Source organism: Sinohyriopsis cumingii, chromosome 3 (assembly GCF_028554795.1).
Source record: "Sinohyriopsis cumingii isolate HCF-2022 chromosome 3, ASM2855479v2, whole genome shotgun sequence".
In the NCBI taxonomy this organism is placed as follows: domain Eukaryota; kingdom Metazoa; phylum Mollusca; class Bivalvia; order Unionida; family Unionidae; genus Sinohyriopsis; species Sinohyriopsis cumingii.
Genome location: NC_142963.1, coordinates 21,711,442 through 21,736,594, shown reverse-complemented (window position 1 = coordinate 21,736,594; position 25,153 = coordinate 21,711,442). Strand labels below are relative to the sequence as shown.

The following is a 25,153-nucleotide window of genomic DNA, read 5'->3' as shown; positions in this document are numbered from 1 at the left end:
TAAAAGTTGTGCCGGATTGAAATTTAGAAGGGCTTGTATTAGGCTGAAATACTTTTCTACTAGAAGACTGCCGAGTAGAAATCTTATTTACGAAAGAAATTTGATGAGCTAAGAAATACTTGTCAGCTGTACGAGCAGCATTTTCCAAAGTTTTGACCTTATGTTCATCAAGATAAGTCTTAATGTCACTATGGACAGTTTTTAAACTCTTCATGTAATACAAGTTGTCTGTGATTTTCGTAATCTTTATCAATTTTCCTGGCTAAGCACAATCGATCAAATAACTGCACTTTTTCTCTTGCAAATTCGACATGAGTATGTCCAGCTTCCTTTTTATAGTTCCTGAATTTTTGCCAATAAGCCTCAGGGACCAACTAATAATCCTTTAAGATACATTCCTTAACCAGATCATAGTCAGTGCTTTGCTGTAGTGACATGAATTGTAAATATCATTAGCCTTACCAGTAAATACACATTGTAATAAGAGTCCAATCCTCCCCCTTGGCCATTTCAAATTCTCAGCAATTTTTTCAAACTGAGGAAAATATTTGTCTACTTCTTTTTCTCTAAAGAGGGGCACTAACCTAATATTCTTAGTGACATCAAAACTTGAATTTAAATGTGAAGTAGGAATGTGCATTTCACTTGCCAGCTCTTTATCTTTTATTCTGAATTGATATTCCTCTCTTTGCAGTTGCATTTCTCACTCTCCTCTTTCTCTGACTGTAACTGCATTTGTATGTTTCTCTTCTTTCTGTTACTGCATTTGTTTCTCTTCTTTCTGTAACTTCATTTGTTCTTTTTGTAACTATTTGTCTCTCTCTTCCTAATCTAATCGCATGTGCATTTGTCCTTTCTGTAACTGCATTTGTATATGTTTCTCCTCTTTCTGAAATTCCAGCTTTCTTAACTCTAATTCCAGCTTGTATTTCAATTTTAATTCCTTTACTTTTATGTCAGTCTGATACAGACTTACTGATCGAAACCAAAACACTTTTATCCAAAACACTCTTTTCCACCAAATACTGGACCAAAATATTTTTTATTTCTTGCTTCATTAAAAAATCTTTTGCCTCCAAAAGATCATATTTTCTGTCAAGCTGAAGTAATTCATCTTTTTTCAAAAGGTCTTATTGTTCCTGGGTAGGTTTTGAAAGAAAGATCTCCACTTTTGATGACATTGTAAACAAGCTTGCTGATTTCACTAAAGATTTCTAAATTGTAAAAGAATACATGGGACTTAAAAAATTTCAAAAACATGGGGGAATTTAAATTTCAAAAATTAAAGTTTTCTGAAATATTTTAGCCAAAATTCATATATTCCAAGGACGAGCAACCCCAATTTTCTTGCTACATGTTTAGCCTCTTACAAAAGTAACAAGAAAAAAGTGAAGACAACAAGCTTTGTAAAATTTCACAATTTATTTCCCTAGAAAAATAAGGCAAAAATGAGAAAAAAAAGAACTTAGTTCTATGAATAAAATCCAAAATTAATCCAAGATTTAAAAAACAGAAGTCTTATTATTAAAAATTCCTAAATGAATCTGAGTTCGACTCCCTATGAAATCCAAAATGGAAGACGATTACGTCAGTTGTAACCTGTGAAGTGCTGCAGTGTCAACAGTCTCTTGTTGAATCACAGAAAATATTATTCCAGTTTTTGAATCCTGTATAAATTTTTATAAATGTCCTTGTCCAAGAATTAATTTAGAGCACTAGCATTTACAGGGAAAACATTCTTGAAATCCAAATAAATTGAAGAAAACAAATCAATTAGCCCAAAACTGGTCACAACATACAACACTTTAACTTCTCTTGTGTTAATGCAAGAAAGACAATTATTTCTCAAAACATTAGTAATAAATCTAACTACAATGCAAAACAGATTCCCGGATGGAGGTCAAAGTTCATCCTTCTGGGAAAACTAATGTTTGTAACAATAAACAAATGTTATTTGTCACGTGCTCCAAGTATGGTCTCGACTCCACTTTATGAATCTTACTCTGAGAAAGAAGTTTTTTTAAAAATGTTGTTTATTACAACTCTTACTGGTTCTGAATCAAGGTTAGGAACTAGGTCAGCATTAGAACAAAGTTTCTATTACACTGGTCAACAGTGAAATCATTACTGACTTGAAAAGGCCCTAATCTGTAGTATTTTGGTGTGCCGAACACGAATATAACCGTGAAAAATTTGTATTGGCTCTCGTTTTGAAGATATTCATATACCTCATTTTCTATGTTTCACTGTGTAAATTTCTCCAGTAGGACTGCAGCAACATCCGGAATAATGATGTAACATTGCATAATACCATCATGCTCACATCATCCACAGTTGATTGCATCATTTTCTGATGCAATGCAATACTAATGCCATGCGGCTGCTGAAGTAAGTTGACGTCAGCAGTGTACTATACATGTGTAGGCCTATTATACTAATGCCAGGCGGCTGCTGAAGCTGACGTAAGCAGTGTACTATATAAAGCCCAATCAGATAGGTTCAGCATTTAAAATATTTTAGACGTTGTGCGAGACAGTTCAAGCTACTGTTACATAAAACTTATTATTTTATCCATTTACGTACAATAAAGAACAGTAATGCCTCGAAAGTGTGTTAATACCGCGGACAATTTTTGCTATATTTGTGGGGAAGTGACATTTGCCAACCAGAAGAAAAGTATCAATTCTCAAGTGAAGAAGGCATATCATCTTTACTTCGGATGCAAGGTTGGTGACCAAGACAAGCCTTGGGCTCCGCATATATGCTGTGCTACATGTACAACACAGCTTTCACAGTGGTTGAATTGCAAAAGGTCATCAATGCCGTTTGCAGTCCCAATGGTGTGGAGAGAGCCAAGCAACCACCTAAATGACTGTTACTTCTGCTTGGTTCCTCCTCTTTCCGGCGGAATAACGAAGCGAAAGAAGTCGAGAATAGTCTACCCAAACATTCCGTCTGCATTGAGACCAGTTCCACATGGTGAGGGACTTCCTATTCCAGAACCTCCAGCAGAATATTCTCTTGATTCATCTGACGAAGACAAAGGTGAGTCGACCTGTTCTTCTCCTGGTCCATCAGCATGCAGTGATCCAAATTTTCACTGTGGTGCATCATCAACCCCACACAGAATAACACAGGAAGAACTAAATGACCTGATTCGTGATTTGGACTTATCAAAGAACAAGGCAGAATTGCTAGGATCAAGACTCCAACAATGGAATCTTCTAGAAGAAGATGTCACAATTACTGCATATCGAAAGCGCCACCAGCAATTGGAGCCTTTCTTCAGAAAGGAAAGTAATCTGATATTCTGTTCCGATATTGAGGGCCTCATGAATGCTTTAAAAATCACTCATGACCCACAAGAATGGAGACTATTTGTGGACTCTTCGAAACTGAGTCTCAAGGCTGTGCTTTTGCACAATGGAAACATTCTTCCATCTATTCCAGTAGCGTATGCTGTCCACATGAAAGAGACATACGATAACTTAAGGCAGCTACTGAATTCCATTGAGTATAACAAGTACAGCTGGCACCTCTGTGGTGATTTGAAGGTAGTTGCCCTTTTAATGGGACTGCAGCAAGGATATACAAAATACATGTGTTTCTTATGCGAGTGGGATAGCCGAGCAAGGGAAATGCACTACATGAGGAAGGAATGGACTCACAGGCAGAATGTAGCTATTGGAGAGAAGAATATCCAACACCCAGCTCTGGTTGAGGCTCAGAAAATCTTGCTACCACCCCTTCACATCAAACTAGGTTTGATGAAGAACTTCGTGAAAGCCATTGACCGGACTTTGCCAGCATTCCGATACCTGCATGAAAAATTCCCTCGACTCAGCGAAGCAAAGATTAAAGAGGGAGTTTTTGTGGGTCCTCAGATTCGAGAGCTTTTCAAAGATGACCGGTTCAACAACTTGCTGGAAGGTGACGCGAAACAAGCATGGAATGCTTTTCGCCTAGTTTCTACAAACTTCCTCGGAAATGTTAGGGCAGAAAACTATAAGGAACTAGTAGAAGACAAGTTGATGAAGTATAAGAAACTTGGCTGCAATATGTCTCTAAAGATTCACTTCCTTCATTCCCATTTGGATTTCTTTCCTAGCAACTGTGGTATTGTTAGTGATGAACACGGCGAACGTTTTCATCAAGATATCGCAACAATGGAACAAATATACCAGGGAAAATGGTCCACTACAATGCTGGCTGACTACTGCTGGACACTCCTCAGAGATGCTCCCGAACAGCTGTACAAAAGACAGGCGAAGAAATCTAAGATGTAGTCAATGACTTGATTTTTTATAGGTAGGCTATTACAGTTGACCTTTTACTATTGGAATGCATTTCGTTATGTAAACATTAATTTCTTGCAGATTACAAAAAAACTAGAGCCAATTTTGCAATTTGACTGTCATATTCGTGTTCAGCACATAAAAATTGATAAGAATTGACTAATTTTATTTCAGTAACATGACTTTTGTAAAAATTTGTTGTCCAGTGTTATTAGTTGTTTCCTCTGAAAAATAAAATAAATCAGTCAGAACTGAACTCTATTCCAGTAAATAAAGTTACATTATAATAGCATGTAAAGGAATACAATTTTTTAGAATAAAACCAACAATTAAATTAAATCAAATATAAATTAAATCAAATATACATATTTTTGTGGAATTTTCCTTTGTACAGCATGAAGAAAGAGGTAAACAGCTCTGAATGAGTCAAAATCTATAAAACAATTTTTTGAGCCAAATACTCAAAATAATCTATGATATTTAGGTTTTGTTTGTAGTGGAATCTTTTATTAAAAGAAAAGTATTGCCAGCATCAAATGTACATTGACTGCACAACTACTGCATGATATTTGTATGTTTACTGTGAATCACTTAAAAAATTCATGGGTATCAGATTCATTGCTTAGGTTGGGAAGCAAATTTTTTATGGGAATATAATTTCTGTAATTTGTCATCAAGCAAAAACAAAATTGTATATGTCTCCATAAAAAACTATACAGACATTAACTTTCCATTTTCAAGCACAAATACCTAATCCCAGGTTTGTGTGCATGTTTATGGATTTTTAATGTAGCTTTAACAATTTTGCAGTCATATCGCTACGATGATTGCAGTGTGGCAGTTTACAGTGATGTCCAACACTGGGGCATCATGCTTCAGACATAACATGAAGTCTCACCCAGTCATATTATCCTGACACCAGGCCAATCAATCCTAACACTGACCTCTTAATGCTGAGTACCTAGTGAGGCAGCTGTAAGTACCATTTTTATAAGTCTTTGGTATGACTTGGCTGGGATTCAAGCCCACACTAATGGTCAGTACATCAGCAGAGAGACTAAAGAGAAGAACAGCTCTAGATGGTAAAGAACTGGTCAGAATTAATATCTGGCTACAGCTGGAGTGGCACAGGTAAATAAGTGCAACATGAATATAGCATGGGGTTTGCCATCAACTAACAGTTAGTTAGCAAGATCACAAATCTCCCAATGGGTGTGAATGATAGACTAATACAAATGAGACTACCATTATGTGGAAAAAGACATTCAACTATCATCAGTACCTATGCACCCACCAAGATCAACCCAGATGACATCAAGGACAAATTTTATCAAGACCTGGAGTCTCTTACCAGAGAAGTACAGAAAGCAGACAAAACTCATTATCCTTGGTAACTTCAATGCTAGAGTTAGCACAGGTCACCAGACAAGGATAGGTGTCACTGGCAAAAATGGCTTTGGCAAATGCAACAATGGACTCTTCCTATTAAGGAAACATACTGAACATGACATGCTAATCACCAACAGTCTCCAACGTGCCAAAGCACAAGAAGATATCTGGTTTGCATCCAAGCTCCAAGCACTGGCATCTTACTCACTATGTCATCATCAGGGAAAGAGATAGGCAGGATGTTCAAGAGACAATGGCCATGAGAATGATAGACTGATCACAGGCTCAGTCTCCAAGACCATATCTGGATTCAACCTATCAAATAACCACAAAACAAAAAGTGCCCAAAAAGCATAATGTCGCCAAATTGAAACAGGAGAATGTGAAATAGACATGTGTTGCACTGTGCAGCCAAACGGATACATCAGATATCAAATTCTGAGAATGTGGAGTAAAACTGGGAATCCTTCAGAAATTCTGTATGCTTAATTGCATCCAAAACCCTCAGTTTCACCACATGCAAACATAACATTGATCAATGGTTCATACCAGAGTCAGTGAGACTTCAGGAAAGGACAAGGGACCAGAGACATGTTCTTTGCAGCTTGTCAACTCCATCCAGTGCACGACATCTATCGACCTGACAAAAGCCTTTGACAGAGACAGCAGTGGAGGCCTTTGAAAGATTGTGCCAAATTTTGATTGCCCAGAGACATTTATCATGATGGTTTGGCAATTCCATAATGGCATTCTGGCTTGTGGCATATGAACCATTTCCAGTCACCAATGGAATCAAGCAAGGCTGTGTGTTGACCCTAACACTCTTCAGTGTTTCCTGCCAGGCTTACTGAAGCCTTGTGACCACAACACTGGGATCGACATTAGATACTGGACTAATGGCATTCTCTTTAATCTGAGGAGAATACAGGCAAATAAGAAGTTACATAAAGTGACTGCTCATTATCTCCAATTTGCTGATGACTGTTCCCTAAATGCCAACTCTCTGGGTCTGACATGTAACACAGTACAGACTATTTATCTTCAGCAGATGAAAATTAGTCTCACAATCAGTATTAAGAAAACAGGTGATGCACCAACTTTCACCAGGAGTCTTATACAGAGCCTACCATCACAGTAAATGGTCAAACCTTTTGTGACAGTGGATGCATTCACCCATCTTGGCAGCACACCGTCATGTGCAGTCCACAATGACGATGAAACCAATGCCAGAATTGCTAAAGCAAGTGTGTGCTTTGGCAGATAACATACAGATGTTTCGGAGCACAGTCAGACCAGAACACAAAAAAACTTAAGGTCTACAAAGCCATTGTGTTGCTGACCCAGCTGAAAACTTGCAAAATGTGGATGGTGTACAGATGAGGATAAGATTGAAAGACAGAGTCCCAGACACTGAGGCTCAAATATGGGCAAGCACCCAGACTCTGATGATGAAATCATAATTGAGACCGGCAGGCCATGACACCAGAGTATCAGACAAGCAGCTACCCAAGATTTTCCATGTCCAGCCAAAGGAAGAAAAGCAATCACAGGGTGGTCAGAAGATATGCTTCAAAGATTCCAAATCATCCTCGAAACACTTCAACACTGACACACACCCTTCCCAAGTCTTTGGAAGAATTCACAGGACTGTTCCACTTGGTAGTTTCATTAATACTGAGACTACAAACTTGGAACAGACGATAACTGCATAGGCTGCGCAGAAGCGTGTGCAGCATAAATCTCAGGAATGCAGCACATCCCCTTTGGATCAAGCAAACCCAAGTGGCACCGGCTGTCAAGTGTGTCACAGACACTTCAGAACACAAACTGGTCTGGTCAGCCACTCATGTACTCAACGAAATGAAACCAGTTTGTGATGTCAGGGTCATCTTTGAACTCGGACAAACGAAAGACAATTCAGCTGAATAGCTTGGTGTGGCAAGTTATTCACTGTTAGCACAGATCCGAATCAAAGATGACACCCTCTTGCATGCATGTATAAACAAGTTCAATCACAATGCTGTAATTAAGACTGCAATGAGCTTTTCTTAAAAATCTCTGTCAAAACATAATCTATAAACAGTTCAGAGTTTTATTTGTGATCGCAGCCACTGCAATGTTACTGACAGTTATCAATGAGCGGGAAACAAAGTAAAATTGCCTACCATTGAAAGACTGCTTCATCCTAAGGGGTCCTAGAGAATTCTGTGAGATGACTTGTTGCCATTGTGTAATCAAAAGGCAGTGACATTCTTTGATGTTTTCAAAGCACAATGTAAAGGAAACTGTCACCTGATTTAAATGAAGATAAAATCTTACCACTGTGCCAGTTGTATGTACTAAGTTTTAACAATGGATTCATGTTATGGTCCATGTGATTACTTAATTAAAACTGAATGGGAGGACAGCAATGGAATTGCACTTTCAGAGAAGGTCTTGAACAACCTGAAAACACCTTGAGCCAATTCAGACAAAATGGATCAACTCCACACATAACAAAGTATCCTGTTTAGGTGGAGATAATAAAAATGGACCTTAGAGAAAGAAGGACTGAGCTGATGCTTGTTCATCCAGCAGTTAGTTACCTGCATGAAATGTATTTTTAAAACGTGCTCTAGTGTCCCCTTTGCTTAGTGTAATGGTGAATAGAACTTGTAATCAAAAGACTATCAAATATGGTTAAAATGGCACTTTTACATTATGAAATGACTACTGTTTGAATAATTGTAATTGCTTTCACATTACTGTAGTATGGAACAGTCTAACTGTAGATAGTACCTTGTTCTCATGAAACATACATATCTTGTATATTTCCATGGATAAAAGGTCATTAAGATTATTCAAGGATATGTTTGTTAACAAAATGTACAAAGAGTGATTGATATTTAATTGTCAAAAACTGTAACGAATTTTGTTTCACAGAGGATTCAAATTTCACTAGACTGCATGAAGTTTAAGTTGAGTATTAACTATTATAAATATAATATGTGTATTGGGAGGTAAAGAAGGACACAAACCATATGTAATCTGCATTTATTACAATGGCATCAGTCATAGTCATTACATTAGTACAGAGCTTTGAGGTTCATAAAATTTTGCATGCAAATTAAATCATAATCGATCACATTTCATTGTTCCTCATCTTTCATCAATGTATCACGAGATACAGTTATCAGCACAATAAATATCATAGATATTCAAACAAACAAGCAAACAACTGAGTACTGCTTTACCATCAAACATGGGTAGCAATGGTTGGTGGAGGGGCAGAAGAAGTGATGCTTTAAACATCAGTTTGGCTTGCATTTTATTACGACTTTAAATTTGGGGTCAAGCTTACCCATGAAAATCGATTTCCCATGATTCAGAGTATTTAATCTTGTCATATCATGACTGATTTTTGTTACATCATAATTAAATAACAGGAAACACTATCATACTTGTGCTAAATATTCTATCATTGTCTTAGCAAAAGAAAATGTTTACATCTACAAAAATACATGGTGGATTAAAAATTGGTTTTTGTTGAAAATTGCTTCCAGCAACTTCATGATTTTTGTTTCCAATACACATTGTTTTAAAATTGTAATTTCAGAAATCTATAACTTTGTCTACAAGTTTGGTAAAAGAAATAGTGCTGGCTTCAGTGCTATTTTATACCTTATAAGTTTTTAGAAAACAAATGCACTGCAAAATCCAGCAGAACACGATGCAAGGCAACCTGTGCTGATCTCGGAGCATAAAAACACCCATGTTAAAGAAATTTGCACTCTTGTTTTTTTTTTATATACATGCAATCGTTTCTAAAACAAAAAGGTAAAAAGAAAAACTATTCATATTAGTTTTCATATTAGGTTTCACTTTTTAAGTAATGCATTAATAATTTCAAAAGATCTCTGTCACACAATAAAAATACTGGGCAGAATCACAGACTGTGGAATGAGTTCCAATTTGTATCTTTTTTTTCCAATTTAATCCTCATCATAATCATTTTTAAATATCTGGATATGTGTGTGACTGAAATACAAATAAAAACAATGTCTGGTCCATATTTGATCTAAATACCTTATCTAATGACTGCAACTTTACCACAATCCTGTACTCTGATATAAATGTATATTTATTTACATATTTAAATCCTTATTTACAGGACTATCAAAAATACTATCAGCTGCTAGCATCTTGAAAGCATCACATCCTCTTTCCAATTTTAAAAATGGCCAATTATATGCCCTATTAATTGTAAATGAGGATGTCAAATCAAATAAAATCTTTCAGAATCAACGATCTGGTCAGGAGCAGAACAAGAGTGCCATGTGTAACTGTTACAACTACCACTTCCGTCTTAAACAGACTATGAACATGCATGAATATCATGAAACTGCATCTTGAAGTCTTAGATTTCAATTCTCGAGTCCCCATGCACCATGGAAACTGATCATACAATATCATCCATTTCACTTTAGTTAAACATTCTTGAATCCAAGTTGACTTCAAAGCTCAAATATTTTTCTTTTTTAAAAACCAAGCTGTGTAGTTAAATAATGTACTTTCTGAAAAAGCTTTTCAAAATAAAAAGCGCCATTTTACAAAACAAACATATTCTGTACACCTAGGGGAAGTATATTATTACATATATTCAAAGTCTTCACACCAATCAGTGCTACTAACAAGATGTTTCCACATGTACACGTATATCACTGTGCAAAAAGAATGAAATTCATATTTCCATCATTGACATATATGGATCCTGATGGGGATTGTTTGATTTTTTCCATTTTGTATTGCTACATAATGGTAAATGATCTATTTACAAAAAGTGACAATGCCAGTTTAGACTAGTATTAACAAGTTCACAAGCCACAGGGATGATGTCGATAAGTGAGTCACTTGAATGGATTTCCTTCCTGAGACGAGACGTTGCACTACAGCATCATGACAAGAGGTTGGTATCAACAAGCCTCTAGGATTTCAATCACTCGTGCTATTGATTTACCACCTGATGCTCCTGCTCCCGTCTAAAGGAAAAGAATAAAAACAATGTTACTTTAGTAACAATAATGATATTAACGATCATAATTTGTAAAAGAACAGTAGAGCTAATGATTTATTCTTTCTGGTTTAAGTTTGCAGGTTTTAAACACCACTATCCTTCAAAAGCAATGGGTCCATAAATATCAAGGTATTGAGAAAGATTAAAATTTTGCTCAACTGTTAGGGGAAAGGATTCATAGTGCCATCAATACGTGAATTATGATATTATTATAATTTCCATTGTCCTAAACAACTATCTGCAATGTGGATTTCAATATCAATGGATATTAGGTTGCAAGATGTCAATTAAAGTCAAGAAACAAATGAGAGACTGCCTCCCTTTGAAGATCAGCATGTGTGTATCTAATATAAGCATGTACAAATAAACCAAAGCTCCATGATTATAATTACACTCATTAGAACTGACAGAACCAAACCCATCAGTATGTTTGCACTGGCTAATTCCTCATGATATGTCAACATACACTTCCTTTGTAAATAGCACATGATAATGACCAAATACAACACCATGTTGTTTTACTAATAAAAAACAGGCCAACAGCACAAATAACGACTTACAAAAAGAAAGTGGGACAAACAAATTCATTTTATGAAATATTTACGTCTTTTCTGAATATATGATAGCAAACTGTGAAGGACAATCAAAAGATTTAACCCAAGGCAAAAACTTTGGACTTGTCTATGGCGAGTGGTATACGTAAATGTTATCATCACGCTGACACTTTTCTCATATTGTTCCTAGATAATTTCTTCTGTCCTTTCAATTTCTTAACCAACTGAGTAATGAAACTATCTCTGATAATCTTTGAAAACTCCAACATATGAAATTTGGTAACAATTTTTGTTCTTCCCAACAGGTACAAGTTACTATGTTCACAGGATACCTTAAGGGAGTATAAAAATTCCTTATCATTCCATTTCACCTTGAAACTTGCATCATACCCAAGTCATGACCTTTGACCTTAAAATCAATGCAAAACTGCTCCCTAGTAGATATATATGTACAAAATCAATGTGTTCATAAAATGTGTTCAATGACCTTTGACTCAAATAGGTCATTTTCAGCAACTTCACTTGTGTGGATATTTTGGTAGTCAAATCTACAACATTTTCATTCAGAATCAATAAAATATTTCAAGTATTTTATTGGAAAACCAATGTCAATTAATGGAAGAGTAGTGATAACAAGATTTACAAAGATGGCCAGCAGAGTCATGAAATTGGAGAACTGATAACCACCAATTTCATTTAGAACCAAAAAGCCATCATAATAAATCTTCCTGGTTGTCTGAGGGGCAACATTTTAATTTTTGCCAAACTAGAAATCATAATTAGTCTTCCTGTATAAACCCCATGTCAATATGACCATCTGCTCTTGACAGGGTTCATTCAGAATTCAAAGACTTTTCCCAAACTTTCAAAGACCACAAACATAGATTTCCAAGACCTATTTTTGCAAACATTTTGTATACAAGTTATGTTATATAAGAAAACAACGAATGCAATATACTACAATATTGTTTAATGATGAAATTCAAACTATAATTAATTTCCTAAAATTGCTTATTAATGATCTGGAAGATAGGTTAAAATTAATTGTTATTTCAGAAATATGTAAGTTATAAATCGTATTTAATATAAAATTATTTGTTTTCTTAACAGACATCAGCATTGCTTTAAATGCATTATTATAGATGCTGTTTTAAAAAATGCTTGGGTTTATTTTAATTTGCAAAGACTTTTAAAGACCTCGGGGTAATCTGCTAGATTTTCCCAAACTTTCAAGGCCTTGAAAATGCTACCTCATTTTTCCCAAACTGTCAAAGACCTTCAAAGAATGTTAAGAACTCTGCTGGAGGAGTAACAAAAAGATTTCCAAGTTGATCACAGTGGTGGCCATACTTTGTCTGAGCAGTACCAGACCTTGGGATGAATGTATAAGTGTATGGCAATACTCTTAGTAGTTTAGGTGGATTACCGATAACATACTTGTGCTTACAGCTGGATGACAGATGGAAGGACAACAGATGACTGACACTGACAGCATAAGCTGTTTTGGACTATCACACAATAGACAACAGATGACTGACAACAGGCCATATCATAAGCTTTTTTGGACTATCACACAGATAGATAACAGATGACTGACAACTGCCCATAGGATAAACATTTTTTGGACTGTCATCGTTTGAATAAAAATGCGAATTCATAGATCAATGTGTCTTAAGAGGATATACTAGCCATCCACATATACTGTAATGGTATTATTTTGCAAAATTACTATATTTTCAAGGTAAGAGTGGTAAGAGATGATTAAATCATATGCATGATCTATCCAAGAGACAATTGTTAAAATGATAAAAAGCAAATTTTTAAGTAAATGATATTTCCCAGAGATATGTACCCAATCACATTATGTTAGGTATATTAGCATGCTACCTTGCAAATCCAGCCCCACTAGAAGATGAAAATCATCTTTTCCTATCTCAACAAAAAGCTACAACTGTTGCCCATTACATCCCCTTGCCACTGCCAGGTGTCGCTAGCTTTTAGCTGAGCAATATACTAACAAGGATGCTTGCATGGCGGAATGGTTTTTAAGCAATGTGATTGGGTATATATTCTCAGAGAAACATAATATACTTTAAAATTTTCTTTCCCCATCAAATATGTTCCCCATTCACATTACGTTAGAACAGTTAAACGGAGGAGGGAATGCAAGCATCCAACATGTACCTCAGGTATCCTAGGGAATGATGGTTGGCTTTGTGAATGATAACTTGCTCTGCTAATTATATAAGCAACACAGCCTAGGGGGGTCACATAAGGTTAAGAAGATGAATATTGAAATCTTACCTACATAATTTCACTGCAAATACAGCAAAGCTAACAGACTGTGTTGATTGATTCGTCTGGGTCTTGTGGCCATCTGTGCTGCCACTGGACCTATCAGATTCAAGGTTTGCCTCTGTGATGCTAAAACTCAAGATAATACCTGAGAATGTTGACCCTGCATGCCAGCGAACAGCTGCTACTATATCTCAAACTGAAACATTTAGTTTGAAAGCAAGACTCACAGAGTTGGCTTGAATCTCAGCAGTTATCTTCATAAGGTGATTCTAATCTTGAGAGACATCATAATATGCAGAGTGTCCAACCCAATTCAGCTATGAAGCAAGGGATCAAGTGGTGGTATCCTGTTTCCTAGCTTTCACCAAAATGAAGGGGCCTTTGTCTCTGTGTGTTTCAAGTTGCGTTCAAGAGTGCAAACAGGATTTTGCATGGCTGCTGCTCTTGACCTGCCTATGGAAGACAGAGAGTGAATGACGACTCTTTGGTTACTGATAGACAGTAGCCTACTTTTGGCTACAAAGCCTGGTTGTGTCAAGCAGACCACCAAACAATCTGATCTAAACTGAAGATAGTCCAGGTTGATGGAAAAGGCATGTAGCTTGCTTACCCTGCATGTGCAAGCTAAAGCTATCAGGAAACATGTCTTGTATGATAGTAACTTTAACAGAGTGTGGGCTACAGGCTCGAATTAATTCAAAAGGAGCCATGCTAAAACCCATGATAGATTCCATTCTGGAAACAGAATGAGGGATTTGGGTTGATTGAGATGAAATTTGGCTAAAAGATCCGATAGGTCTTTGTCATGCCCAATATCATATCTGCCATGATGCCAAAATGTGTCCAATCTCATGGATAGGTAACCTCTGATAGTGACTGGGGCCAACTGTTTCTCCTCAAAGAGCCAGAGAAAAAAGTCTGCCATTTGAGGTACTCAGTGGAAGAATGTTATTGTTCTGGCACCAGTCTCTGAAAACACACCACTTTCCCTTTTAAGCTAAAAGAGTGGAAAGCCTTGTTGCTCTTGAGATTCTTTCTGTAATCAAAGGCTTAAATTGTTTGTCTCACAAGCTTGCTGTAATAAGAGTTAAGCATGCATAAGAAGATGGTCCATACAGAGATGGCACACCCTTGACAATGGACGCTTGAGAAGATTCGGGTTGGCTGGAATCTTCCTGGGAAGATCTATTGTTAGACTGAGTAAATCCATGACCCAGGACTTGTCCCATCTGAGAGGTGCTATCAGAATCATCTTGCATTCCTGACCCCATAAATCCTGGATTATCCTTGGTATCAGGACCATGGGAGGGTAGGCAAATGCCCACAAACCCTTCCAAATGATTGATAGCAGCATATTAATGGGGTAATCAAAAATATAAAACGTCAGTGTTGCATTTGAAACTTACAGACTATGCTTTGAACTTATGCATTTCATGTATTTCGATGACATTTCTACTGAAACCGCACAAGAAGGGAAAACGAAGATAAATTAGCAATGCAGCATGTTCACAACTATCTAAAACCACATGTGTTACTAAGCAAAAATAGTCCAAGTCCTGCTAACTCATAATGACCTTGCACGAGGTCAATGATAGCTTGGTGTGATGAGGTCTCGCAGAAATTGTAAAAATAAACTATACAACCTGTGACAGAATGATTAATCCACACAAGGGATCCAAAGGAACATTGGATGGTGCAATTAGAACTCAAGAATGACTTTGTAAGAAAATAAACTGTATGATGTTACCAGTACAGCAGTGACACCTAGCAGTGGCGAGGGGAGGTAATGAGCAAGAGTTATTACCCTTTGCCTATTGAGATAGACAGGAAAAGACAATTTTAATCTTTTAGTAGGGCTGAATTTGCAAGTTAGCACGCTAATATTCCCAACATAATGTGACTGGGGTACGTATTTGAAGGAAAAATTATATGCTGTACATGTCCTTGTTTTGAGAAACATTCCAATGTAGGTACCCACTGTTAAAATTTTGTACCTTTGTGACAACAGCACTAAAATGAAAATGGTTTTAGTTTCAAGTCTACTTGTGCATATAATTTATTCATATTTACAAAGGATTTCAGACTGGCACCAGTGTCATTTAGACCTAGCTAGACATCATGAGGTGTTTAGTGAAAACCCCATTCTGACAGGACTATTTATTTAGTAGTAGCCGAGGTAAGATTGGTAACATGGCTGCCATGGTGGCCATACTGGATAAACAAGGGGCAAAATTTTCATTTAGGACGAACTAGACCATGACATGAATGTAAGTTTCATGACAATGTCCCCAGCAACTGAATAAGCTTTTCTGGTATATAGAATCAAATGGACTTGTATATTAACTTATTATTTCTGTTAATTTAATTACCAAATTTCCTGATCTATATCAAGTATTTTTGACAGGAGGTGCTGTTAGATGCTCTATAAGGTGGAGGAAAAGGGAAATGAGAAACTTTCATGGAAGACTAACAGCTGTTCAGTCCTTGACTGGAAGGATGCAAAGTAATATTTTAGTCTTGCACTGGAATGTACAATACCAAAAAAATATCAGAATACTTACAGTCAAATTCATGAAACCAAGGAATTTCTTAAGCATGTAGACCATGGTTTCAAATTTGCCATCTGGGAGGAAAGACTTCACTTGCTCTGCATAAAGCTGCAAAACATATTGAAACATATCAAGGATATTGATCATCGGCTAAAAAGTAGTTCATAAAAATATCTTAAGTATCAATGTCATTCAATTGATGGATCTGCTTTTGTTTTTTTAGCACAAAGTAAAATGGAATTATGTCCTCTCTAAATCAACTAGTCTGGCTTGGTGTTTATGGGACAGAAACACAAATAGGTTATTTTAGTGCCAAGGCAATTTAAGTAAATTGCCATGTCCAATGTCATGACACAGTAGCTAGCCCTGGCTGATCCATTTGTTGGATTCAATTGCACTCTTTCTGGACTGCAAGACTGGCATGATAATCACAAAGCCACCAGTTATAACACGCAGGATGGCACATCAAACCTAAGAGGGTGGGGGAAAATTTACATAACAGTAATCCAAGGCCAATTTATGACCAACAAGCAAGTGAAAGTGACTTGTGTTTTGTTTTACAATTATTATTGCATGAAAAAAGTTGTTACACCTGTTCAAAGGTAGCTCAAAGTACCACCTGCTATTGTTAACTAAGAGATTTAAGCTGCATTTTTATTTCAATGCAAATTAAAGATTTTAATTTTAAAGGAAAATTATTAAATGTCCATTTTGTCTTCAGTATGAAATATAGATGGTAGAAAAATGAGATGTTTCAGTAAACAATCATTGCATGGTGATACTCATTCCCACTCTACACAGGCCAGTCAATGTAGAAAAATAAGTAAATTTAAATACTCCTGGTTTCCTTTTTTATTTGCAACATAATTTTAAAAAAACCACTGATATCAATCATCCAGCTTACAAAAGACTAAGATTTTTCAGATATGATCTAAATTAGTCGAGCACTTTTCACAAGAAAGTCATTTATGAGCTTTTCTATTTTGTACAACTGCTGCCATCTTGGATTGTGGATCAGCTTCATTTATGTCAGCACTTGATTTCATGATGTTCCTGGTCAAAGCTGATGTCCAGCTGAAAACATATTTTACGACTTGTTATATTGGTAAAATGTGTAAAACATGTAAAATAAACTATTTTACACTTTATCTGCTTTTTAGTAATTCTAAATTTTTTTTAGCCTAAAGGTGAGATGCCATCCCAAAAGCAAACTTATTAGGAATCCTAGCACATAATTTTGGGAAATCCAAAAAGGCCATCTGGAATGAATAAAATGCTTAAGAAGTTGCAAACTTGTATAAAATCATGTTGCATCTTCCTATAAGCCTAGAACAACTAAGGTCCAAGGAGAATATGATGTATTCATTCCTCCATTTCCTGGACCTTGAATTCTTTCAACAGTTTTTGCCTGAATAATACCTATAAGAATTAGTTTTCTTCACAAAATATCTGCATCTTATATTCCCTTCAACTATGCCATATTTTTAACCTATTTACAGCCTACTTGACCAGTTTGTTTTCTACTTTATTTTCACATTGAAAAACTATATTCTATATACCAATCAATCATCTTGGTACATGCATAATTTTCTGCCTTTGTCTGTAAGGAAAACTCAAAATGTTATCTCTTAAAAGTAGGATTTTCTGTCATTTTGCTCAAATAATTTGAAATATGAATACTTAACCAAAAATCTTAATAGTTTTGCTAACTCTAGATTCTAATAAATTTAAAAAATAGCAATTTTTAAATTTTTTTTAACAAATTTTGTGCCCTGGATGTTGGTGAGCACAAGGTCTGTGAGCACATCCTTTCCAGCTTGATCAAACATGTCCTTTGGCATGCACAGAGACTGTACCAAGGTAAATGTTACTAGCTCCATTATCAGGTCAGCTTATGCATGCACGATATCAAAAGAAAGACAAAATCTGCAGAATAAAAGATGGCAGCAAGATAAATGTATGACCATCCTTAGTTATAATTAGATAATTTACCCTGTTATCCTGTATTAAACAGCCAAGAAGAAGAGCTACATAAGCTGCAACTATGCTGTTTTCCATATGTTTGCCAGCTTTATGAAGGGCTGAAGAAAAATTACAAATAAAATACACTTAAGCATATTTGTAAAAGCATGTAAATTTCTTTTCTGTGCAAATTTGACATATATAAATTTGTACAGTATCTAAAAGTACCACCTGTGCGTCAAATCTAAAAAAATATTTTACCATTTTCTCTTGCATTAACCCTTTACCTCATGCAAGCATCTTTGGACATCTCTACTCCATTCACATGGAAGTGCCTTTTGACGCCTAAACTCCATTCGCATGGAAGCGCCTTTTGGCGCCTGCTGTAAACATCAGCCATTTTGAGCTGGTTTTCGTAGTGCCACCGTTGGGGAAACCCCCCATTAGATATTACATTCATTTCTGCAAATGACAATTAAGTCAGATCACGTGGTCGCTGTTTATGCACTGGTCGATATCTGCTATTTAAAGTAACTGGGTCGCAATCTCCACTCTCAAAATTGGCGGTCACGGATTTCATTCAGTAAGTAAGAAATTTTCACGATTAGAATCACAACCATGAAAGATTCAATAACTTAGGTACAGGCTCTGATATTGATGTAGGCAGCAATTAGTTTTTATAAATTATAAAATTCAGATGACTTAGTGATGTAGACGCAGACGAAAAAAATTTCAAGTATGGGAAATGGCAGCTACGGTTGGTCACGCGGCCTCACTGACATGACAGTGAATGAGTTCTCTCAAGATTTTAAAGCACAAAAAAAAAATTCTTCCGTGAAAAATAATTACAGAGCTATAACAACTGGACTTTACTCTTAAATTTTTCCACAATAATAGATGTGTACCAAAAATGTAAAATGGTTAAAATTGCTGTTAAATGTAACATACACTACATTGCTTAGTTCACAGGCAGGCCTGTGTGTATGGGGTCTACTAGGTAACAGGTGTTCTATTTACAGCGTGCCGCACTTTGTAACTATGCTCTATGAGGTAAAGGGTTAAACAGTGAAAGTCACATTAACCTTTTGAAACATTTCAATTATCTGCCTGGAAAAAAGCATTTTACCATACAGTAACTATTTGCATTTTGTACTCTATGTAAATCATTAATTTTAAAGCACAATATCATGAATTTTTAATGGCTATTCACATAATGTAAATTTTTACTTTACGTAAAACAATAAATTAATTTTTTTTGCTACATGCTGATAATTTACTTTAACAGTAGATACCGTGAACACAAACAAGGTTATTAAAATTAGAAAATGATAAAATTATAAACAAAGTGGAATGTAGACTCATAAAACTGTTAAATTATAAAAATTAATTTCTTCATAAACAACAAGTTATTTAAAAAATGCACACTCTGGAATAAACAATGCAAGTTACTGAAATGACACAAGTAACTTGGAGAATCTTGTTTATTTGCCACATCTGAAAACCTCACTTCACAGCAACACAGTCTTGAATATTTACAATTCTGGGATTATATGAAATCATATAATAAAGTTCCAAAATATAAACCTTTTGTGAATGTTTCTTCATCATCTAGATCCTTCCCATTCATCTCTTCAGCACTGTTACCAATGCCAAGACCTTTTGCATTAGAACTGGCCCTATTATTTTTGTTCTTCTTGCCAGAGTTGACAACCCACACCATGCCTGAGTCCGATTCCTTCCACTCCCCACTCTTGTTGGGGGATGTGTCTTGAGCTGTAGGCTCATCTTGTTCTTCCAGCTGTTGTGCTGCTTTTTCTCGATAGCAGAATAACTGCAGTGAGGTATATGCCAATTATGAATAATGAATAACTAAAAACAGGTATATACCAATTGTGAATAATGAATAACTACAATGAGGTATATACCAGTTATGAATAATGAATAACTAAATCGAGGTATATACCAATTATGAATAATGAATAACAACAACGAGGTACATACCATTATGAATAATGAATAAGGAATAACTACAATGAGGTATATGCCAATTATGAATAATGAATAACTACAATGAGGTATATACCAATTATGAATAATGAATAACTACAATGAGGTACATACCATTATGAATAATGAATAACTACAACGAGGTATATACCAATTATGAATAATGAATAACTACAATGAGGTATATACCAATTACGAATAATGAATAACTACAATGAGGTATATACCATGTATAATGTATGAATGGAAAATCCAATGGGTGTACTTAAATTGCAAGAGAACAGTAAACTGTATATTTGAAGAAGAAGAAGAAAAAAATACATGTGGCTAGAGTGGGATAAAGAGCTCATTTTATGTCAGACAAAAAACCCCAAAAACAAATGTAATATCAACTGGCTACATCCCCTTGATTAAAAGGGCAGTCCCAAAAGTTCTAAAATGTATAAAGACAGGGAAAGTTGATGTAAAGGCCTGTAAAACTAGTCTTGTCCTCTAAACATGAAAACAAATTCATCTCTCTCTTCCTAAAGATGCTTTTGGTTAATTGTGTTAACAAGGTCTTTGTATTTAAAAAACTCAGTGTAAAAATGTGAAAAATCACTTTAATGACTTGAAAATATAATCAGATTATCTATATATGGATACAAATAGGGTAGCTAAAATTCATGTCTATGCTGTAGGTTTTGCACAAAGCTGGTAACAAAAATAATTCAGGGTAGATGGATAGACACATGCCAAGCATGATGTCACCACAAAAAGTTTTTCATGGTTCATACCGACTTGGGAAGACAATATTACAAGGACATTTTCAAATTTTTTCAAGGATATTCTTTCCGTCATAATCAAAAAACATCTGCAGCAACCATGTTGGTGTTTAAAAAATTCATTAAACACATTTGGAAACACAGCTTGAAATAATTTATGAGTGTCTTCAGAAGACCGATATGAATATTGACCAGCTTTAACTTTCGACCACTTGTCCACCCAGGGCCCTGATTTTGAGTATGTAGAAACTATTAAGACATTTATCGAATCTGAGCAATTAAAACAACTTTAACCAAATGGTGACACTAATTTTCTACAACTGTGATCTTGAGTCGAAGGATATATTGTCAAGCAAGAATGCTGTAGAATTAATTGTCTTACCGTCATAGTAATTAATGCCGAGTATGATGAGAACTCATTAAGGGCTTTAGGAAATATTAGCAAATGAAAAAAACTTTAATCAAAACTGTAATAATTTATTAGGAGTTTAGGAAATATAAGTAAATGAAATATTTTAACCAACATGAAAACAAACTGTTGATTACGCTGCCAGAAGAGTGACTGGTATGTCTTGCTTCCAACTAATTTGGTATCAAAAAGAGGTTTCAGCCTGCTTTTATTTACCTCAACCAAGGCTTTAGTAGCTGGCACAATTCTGTCCTGATCTAAGGACTCGTATGATGGCCTTGTTGTAATGGTCATCATCTTCCTCCTGTTGACATCACAGTGTTCAGCCAAATTGATGAGCAATCCTAAACCCTGCAAACAGATAAATGAAAATAATTTGAATTGAAAACAATCTTAGTAATCATTATTTTCCCACCTAAGGCTCAATAATAAAAAGAATACACTACAAGAAAAAAAGTAACCTGACATTAGTTTAAAAAATTTCTTCTTTTGGTCATTTTAAAATTGAAATTTAGAGTCATATTTTGAATGAATGTGCATTGAAACAACTTTTCCAGATACTCTGGAATTTATGGATTTTGTGTGTGTGTGATTTGGATTTTTAACATAGCGTTAACAATTTTTCAGTCATATCACTACGATGTCTGCAGTGTGGCAGTTTACAGTGATGTCTAGCACTGGGGCATCATGCCGCAGACATGTAGCATTATGTCCCACCCAGTCACATTATCCTGACACCAGGCCGACCAGTCTTAACACTAACATCTTAATGCTGAGCACCAAGCAAGGCAGCTGTTAGTACCATTTTTGTAAGTCTTTGGTATGACTTGGCCGGGGATCGAATCCATGACCTCCTGCATCCGAGGCAGAAACTCTAACCACTAAGCCACCAGATCGGTATGGATTTTCTGTTGATCCAGTTCAATTTTGCTTTTCTGTTTGTCATGGACTGGAGTCAGTTCTGTATAATGCACATGTGATCTGAGCAGTGGACTGGCAACAAATCAACTGCACCTTTGCTCCATCATTGTTTAGAATCATAATGTGTAAAAAATATAAATTCTTTTATTTTAACTGAAATATTCAAAAGAAGATGCTATGGAATTTCACATTCAGGTCATTTTGAATGCAGTAAGTAAAATGTTATTTCTTTTGGAAATGTAGTTAAAAATTACAGTACAATTTCACAAAGTATATCTTGTTTTGGAACCCATGACATGGGCCATGTAATTTGGATATGCAGAACTAAGAAAGTACATTTGAGGAAATTCAAGATGCAAAAATGTAAGTATATTTTATTTCCATTCTTATCACCAGCTAAAGTTGACATGTTTATACCCTGCCACTTGTATGCTCTCTGTTGGAGGGACCCTATCTATGTACAGGACCAGTATTGCTTCTATCATAAGACTACATACAAAACATATTGGGGGAAATTTGCAAAGCAGCTACTGTATGACAGCTAGTGGAAATATGACTTCTTCATAGTCCTGGCTTATTGCCTCTGAGGCTCTTAGTTTTCTACCAAAACCTTCAGTTTCAGTTTTTCCTCAAATTTAGTATTTTGACTTGTCAAATGGTGTGTATCTGATAGAAGTGCGATAGCCCTTTACCTCAATATGCTATTGTTATAGACCCTAGAGAGCATTGGTCATAGTCTAAACCATTCGATTTGCCAGATCACTGAAATAGTCAATCACATTCTCCACAAAAGAATACAATTTTCCCCTGGAAAATTATTTATACTTTACAAAAAGAAGTCTTTAGACTTCTCTGTTGATAAGAAACATACATCCTCAACTAAATAACTTATGACACTGATTGCAACAGGGCTTTAACAAAAAGAGATTATCTTGGATCATTACAAAGCACCTAGGTGCTATAAAATATTCCAAACTGTCATATTTTTTTCATTAGAGTCATATATAGCAAATTTGCAAACAACATAATTATCAATTTTCACCACTTTGAGAAGCCAAGCAGTTCATTTTTGTGCTAATAAGATCTAAAGTTTAAAATTCTGCCAATTATCAAAGATGTTTCCCAAACCGATTATATAACTGTTTCTAAGGCAGGAAAACATCCAGAGAAAAAGTATGAAAATGAGGGAAAAATCATTAAAAAATATTTATCATAAATAAATTAATTGCCAAACTACAGAAGCAAGACATCATAACATAGCAGATACTGATCACATAACCTTTCTGTTGTTATTCTGGGTACATATACATTTTGACAAAATAAGGGAATATCCAATAGTTTAAACAGACTTTATTCACAGTGTTTAAGATATAACCACACATACACTGGCTCAAAAGCTCATAAAATAATTGTCCTTAATGTTAAGAACAAAATCAAGGTGTCCAAGTTTGGCAAGGGGAAGATAAAAACTCCTAATTAGTTTGGCCTATAATTTTACGGGGGGTGGGGGGTGCAGTTGGTAGAATCAATTGCAACTCATCACATTCACAGAATCTACATAAAGTACTTACCAGCACCAACATATCAAATCTGAGATCCACTGGAACATATTGTGGAGATTGTAAAATACATAGGAATACCGTGTCCATTAATTCTAACTGTTCTCCAACTCTGGTACAGCCAAATTCTGAGAAAAGAAAAGGATATTTGTTTTAAAAATGCATAATAGGTGAAAAAATTGGCAAGGACAAAGAGATTGCTAACCTGACTGATATCTGCCTAAGAATCAAATGCAAGAGAAGCTGACCAAGTAATCTGGATCAAAACGTTGTGTTTGCTGAAATTTCTTTAGTGCTATTGATTACATATGTTAAAAAGAATGGTTAAAGGTTTCCGTACTTTCTGTATCTTCATATTTAATCATACAACAGCATCATTTGTCAAATACTTAAAGGCCACTGTGCCAATATGCCATGAGTTCAAGTTGGCACAATTCTGTTCAGCTTGTTTTCCTTCGATAAAGTTGTGTGTTTTTCAACTTTTAGAAATGGCAGTCATATCTGAAGGTGGAATGGCAACCTTTGTATAATACATTCAAATCAGGGCAATTTCTGTCAATTTGTTCAATTCTGTTATGTGGTTAATCTAGAAGTTGTTAAAACTTTTTATATTTCAGTAACATCAGTTGTATTTAATGGCACATTGGCATCATTTATAAAATCAGGAAAGGTGCAACTTTCTGTCAAGTACTGGTTGAATTCTATTGGTTTTTATAAATAGTTTTAAAAGGTTTATCTATTATCAGGAACAGTGACCATATTTGATGAAAAATCAGAATCATTTTTATAAAATTAAATGCTTTCATGCCAGGATGGTTTACGTTGGCCATACCATATTTCAGAGCGCAATAAGACAATGCACTGAATTCACGAAAAGCCCTAATCTGAACCAGAACATGACCCATAAGCGGTTGCTGTCAAATCTTCATGTGAAACAGTGGAGATCTAATTTTAAAAGATCAGACCAGTAATAGCGCATAATTCTATAGCACATAATACATTTTTTCTGGTTTAGTCTAATTTGAATGTTGAGCTTAGAAAAGTGGTCTAGTGGTTAGAGCATCTGTCTCAGATGCATGAGGTCATGGGTTCAAACTCTGGCCGAGTCATACCAAAGACTTATAAAAATGGTACCAAGAGCTGCTTCACTTGGCGCTCAGCATTAAGAGGTTAGTGTTAAAACTGGTTGGCCTGGTGTCAGGATAATGTGAGTGGGTGGGACATCATACTACATGTCTGCAGTTTGATGCCCCAGTGTCAGACATCACTATAAACTGCCACACTGCAGGTATCATAGCGATATGACTGAAAAATTGTTCAAGCTACATTAAAAAACCCAAATCTAAAATCTCCCTCCCTCCAATGAACCAATGCTCACTGGTGAATAGAATTT

The 25,153-nt window shown here is 35.6% G+C and overlaps 1 protein-coding gene across 1 annotated transcript in view; it reads right to left on the bottom strand.

Moving 5' to 3' along the window:
• Window positions 1–8,703: 8,703 nt before the first annotated feature.
• Window positions 8,704–25,153, bottom strand: part of LOC149802521 (uncharacterized) — a 99,827-nt gene continuing 83,377 nt past the window's right edge. The window contains exons 12-17 of the mRNA XM_089951761.1: window positions 23,773–23,888; window positions 21,497–21,631; window positions 19,685–19,931; window positions 18,131–18,219; window positions 16,151–16,246; window positions 8,704–10,702 (exon numbers count right to left, since the gene is read on the bottom strand). Of these exons, the coding sequence (XP_089807887.1) occupies window positions 10,637–10,702; window positions 16,151–16,246; window positions 18,131–18,219; window positions 19,685–19,931; window positions 21,497–21,631; window positions 23,773–23,888 (749 nt within the window). The 3' untranslated portion in view covers window positions 8,704–10,636. The remainder of the gene's footprint in view (window positions 10,703–16,150; window positions 16,247–18,130; window positions 18,220–19,684; window positions 19,932–21,496; window positions 21,632–23,772; window positions 23,889–25,153) is intronic.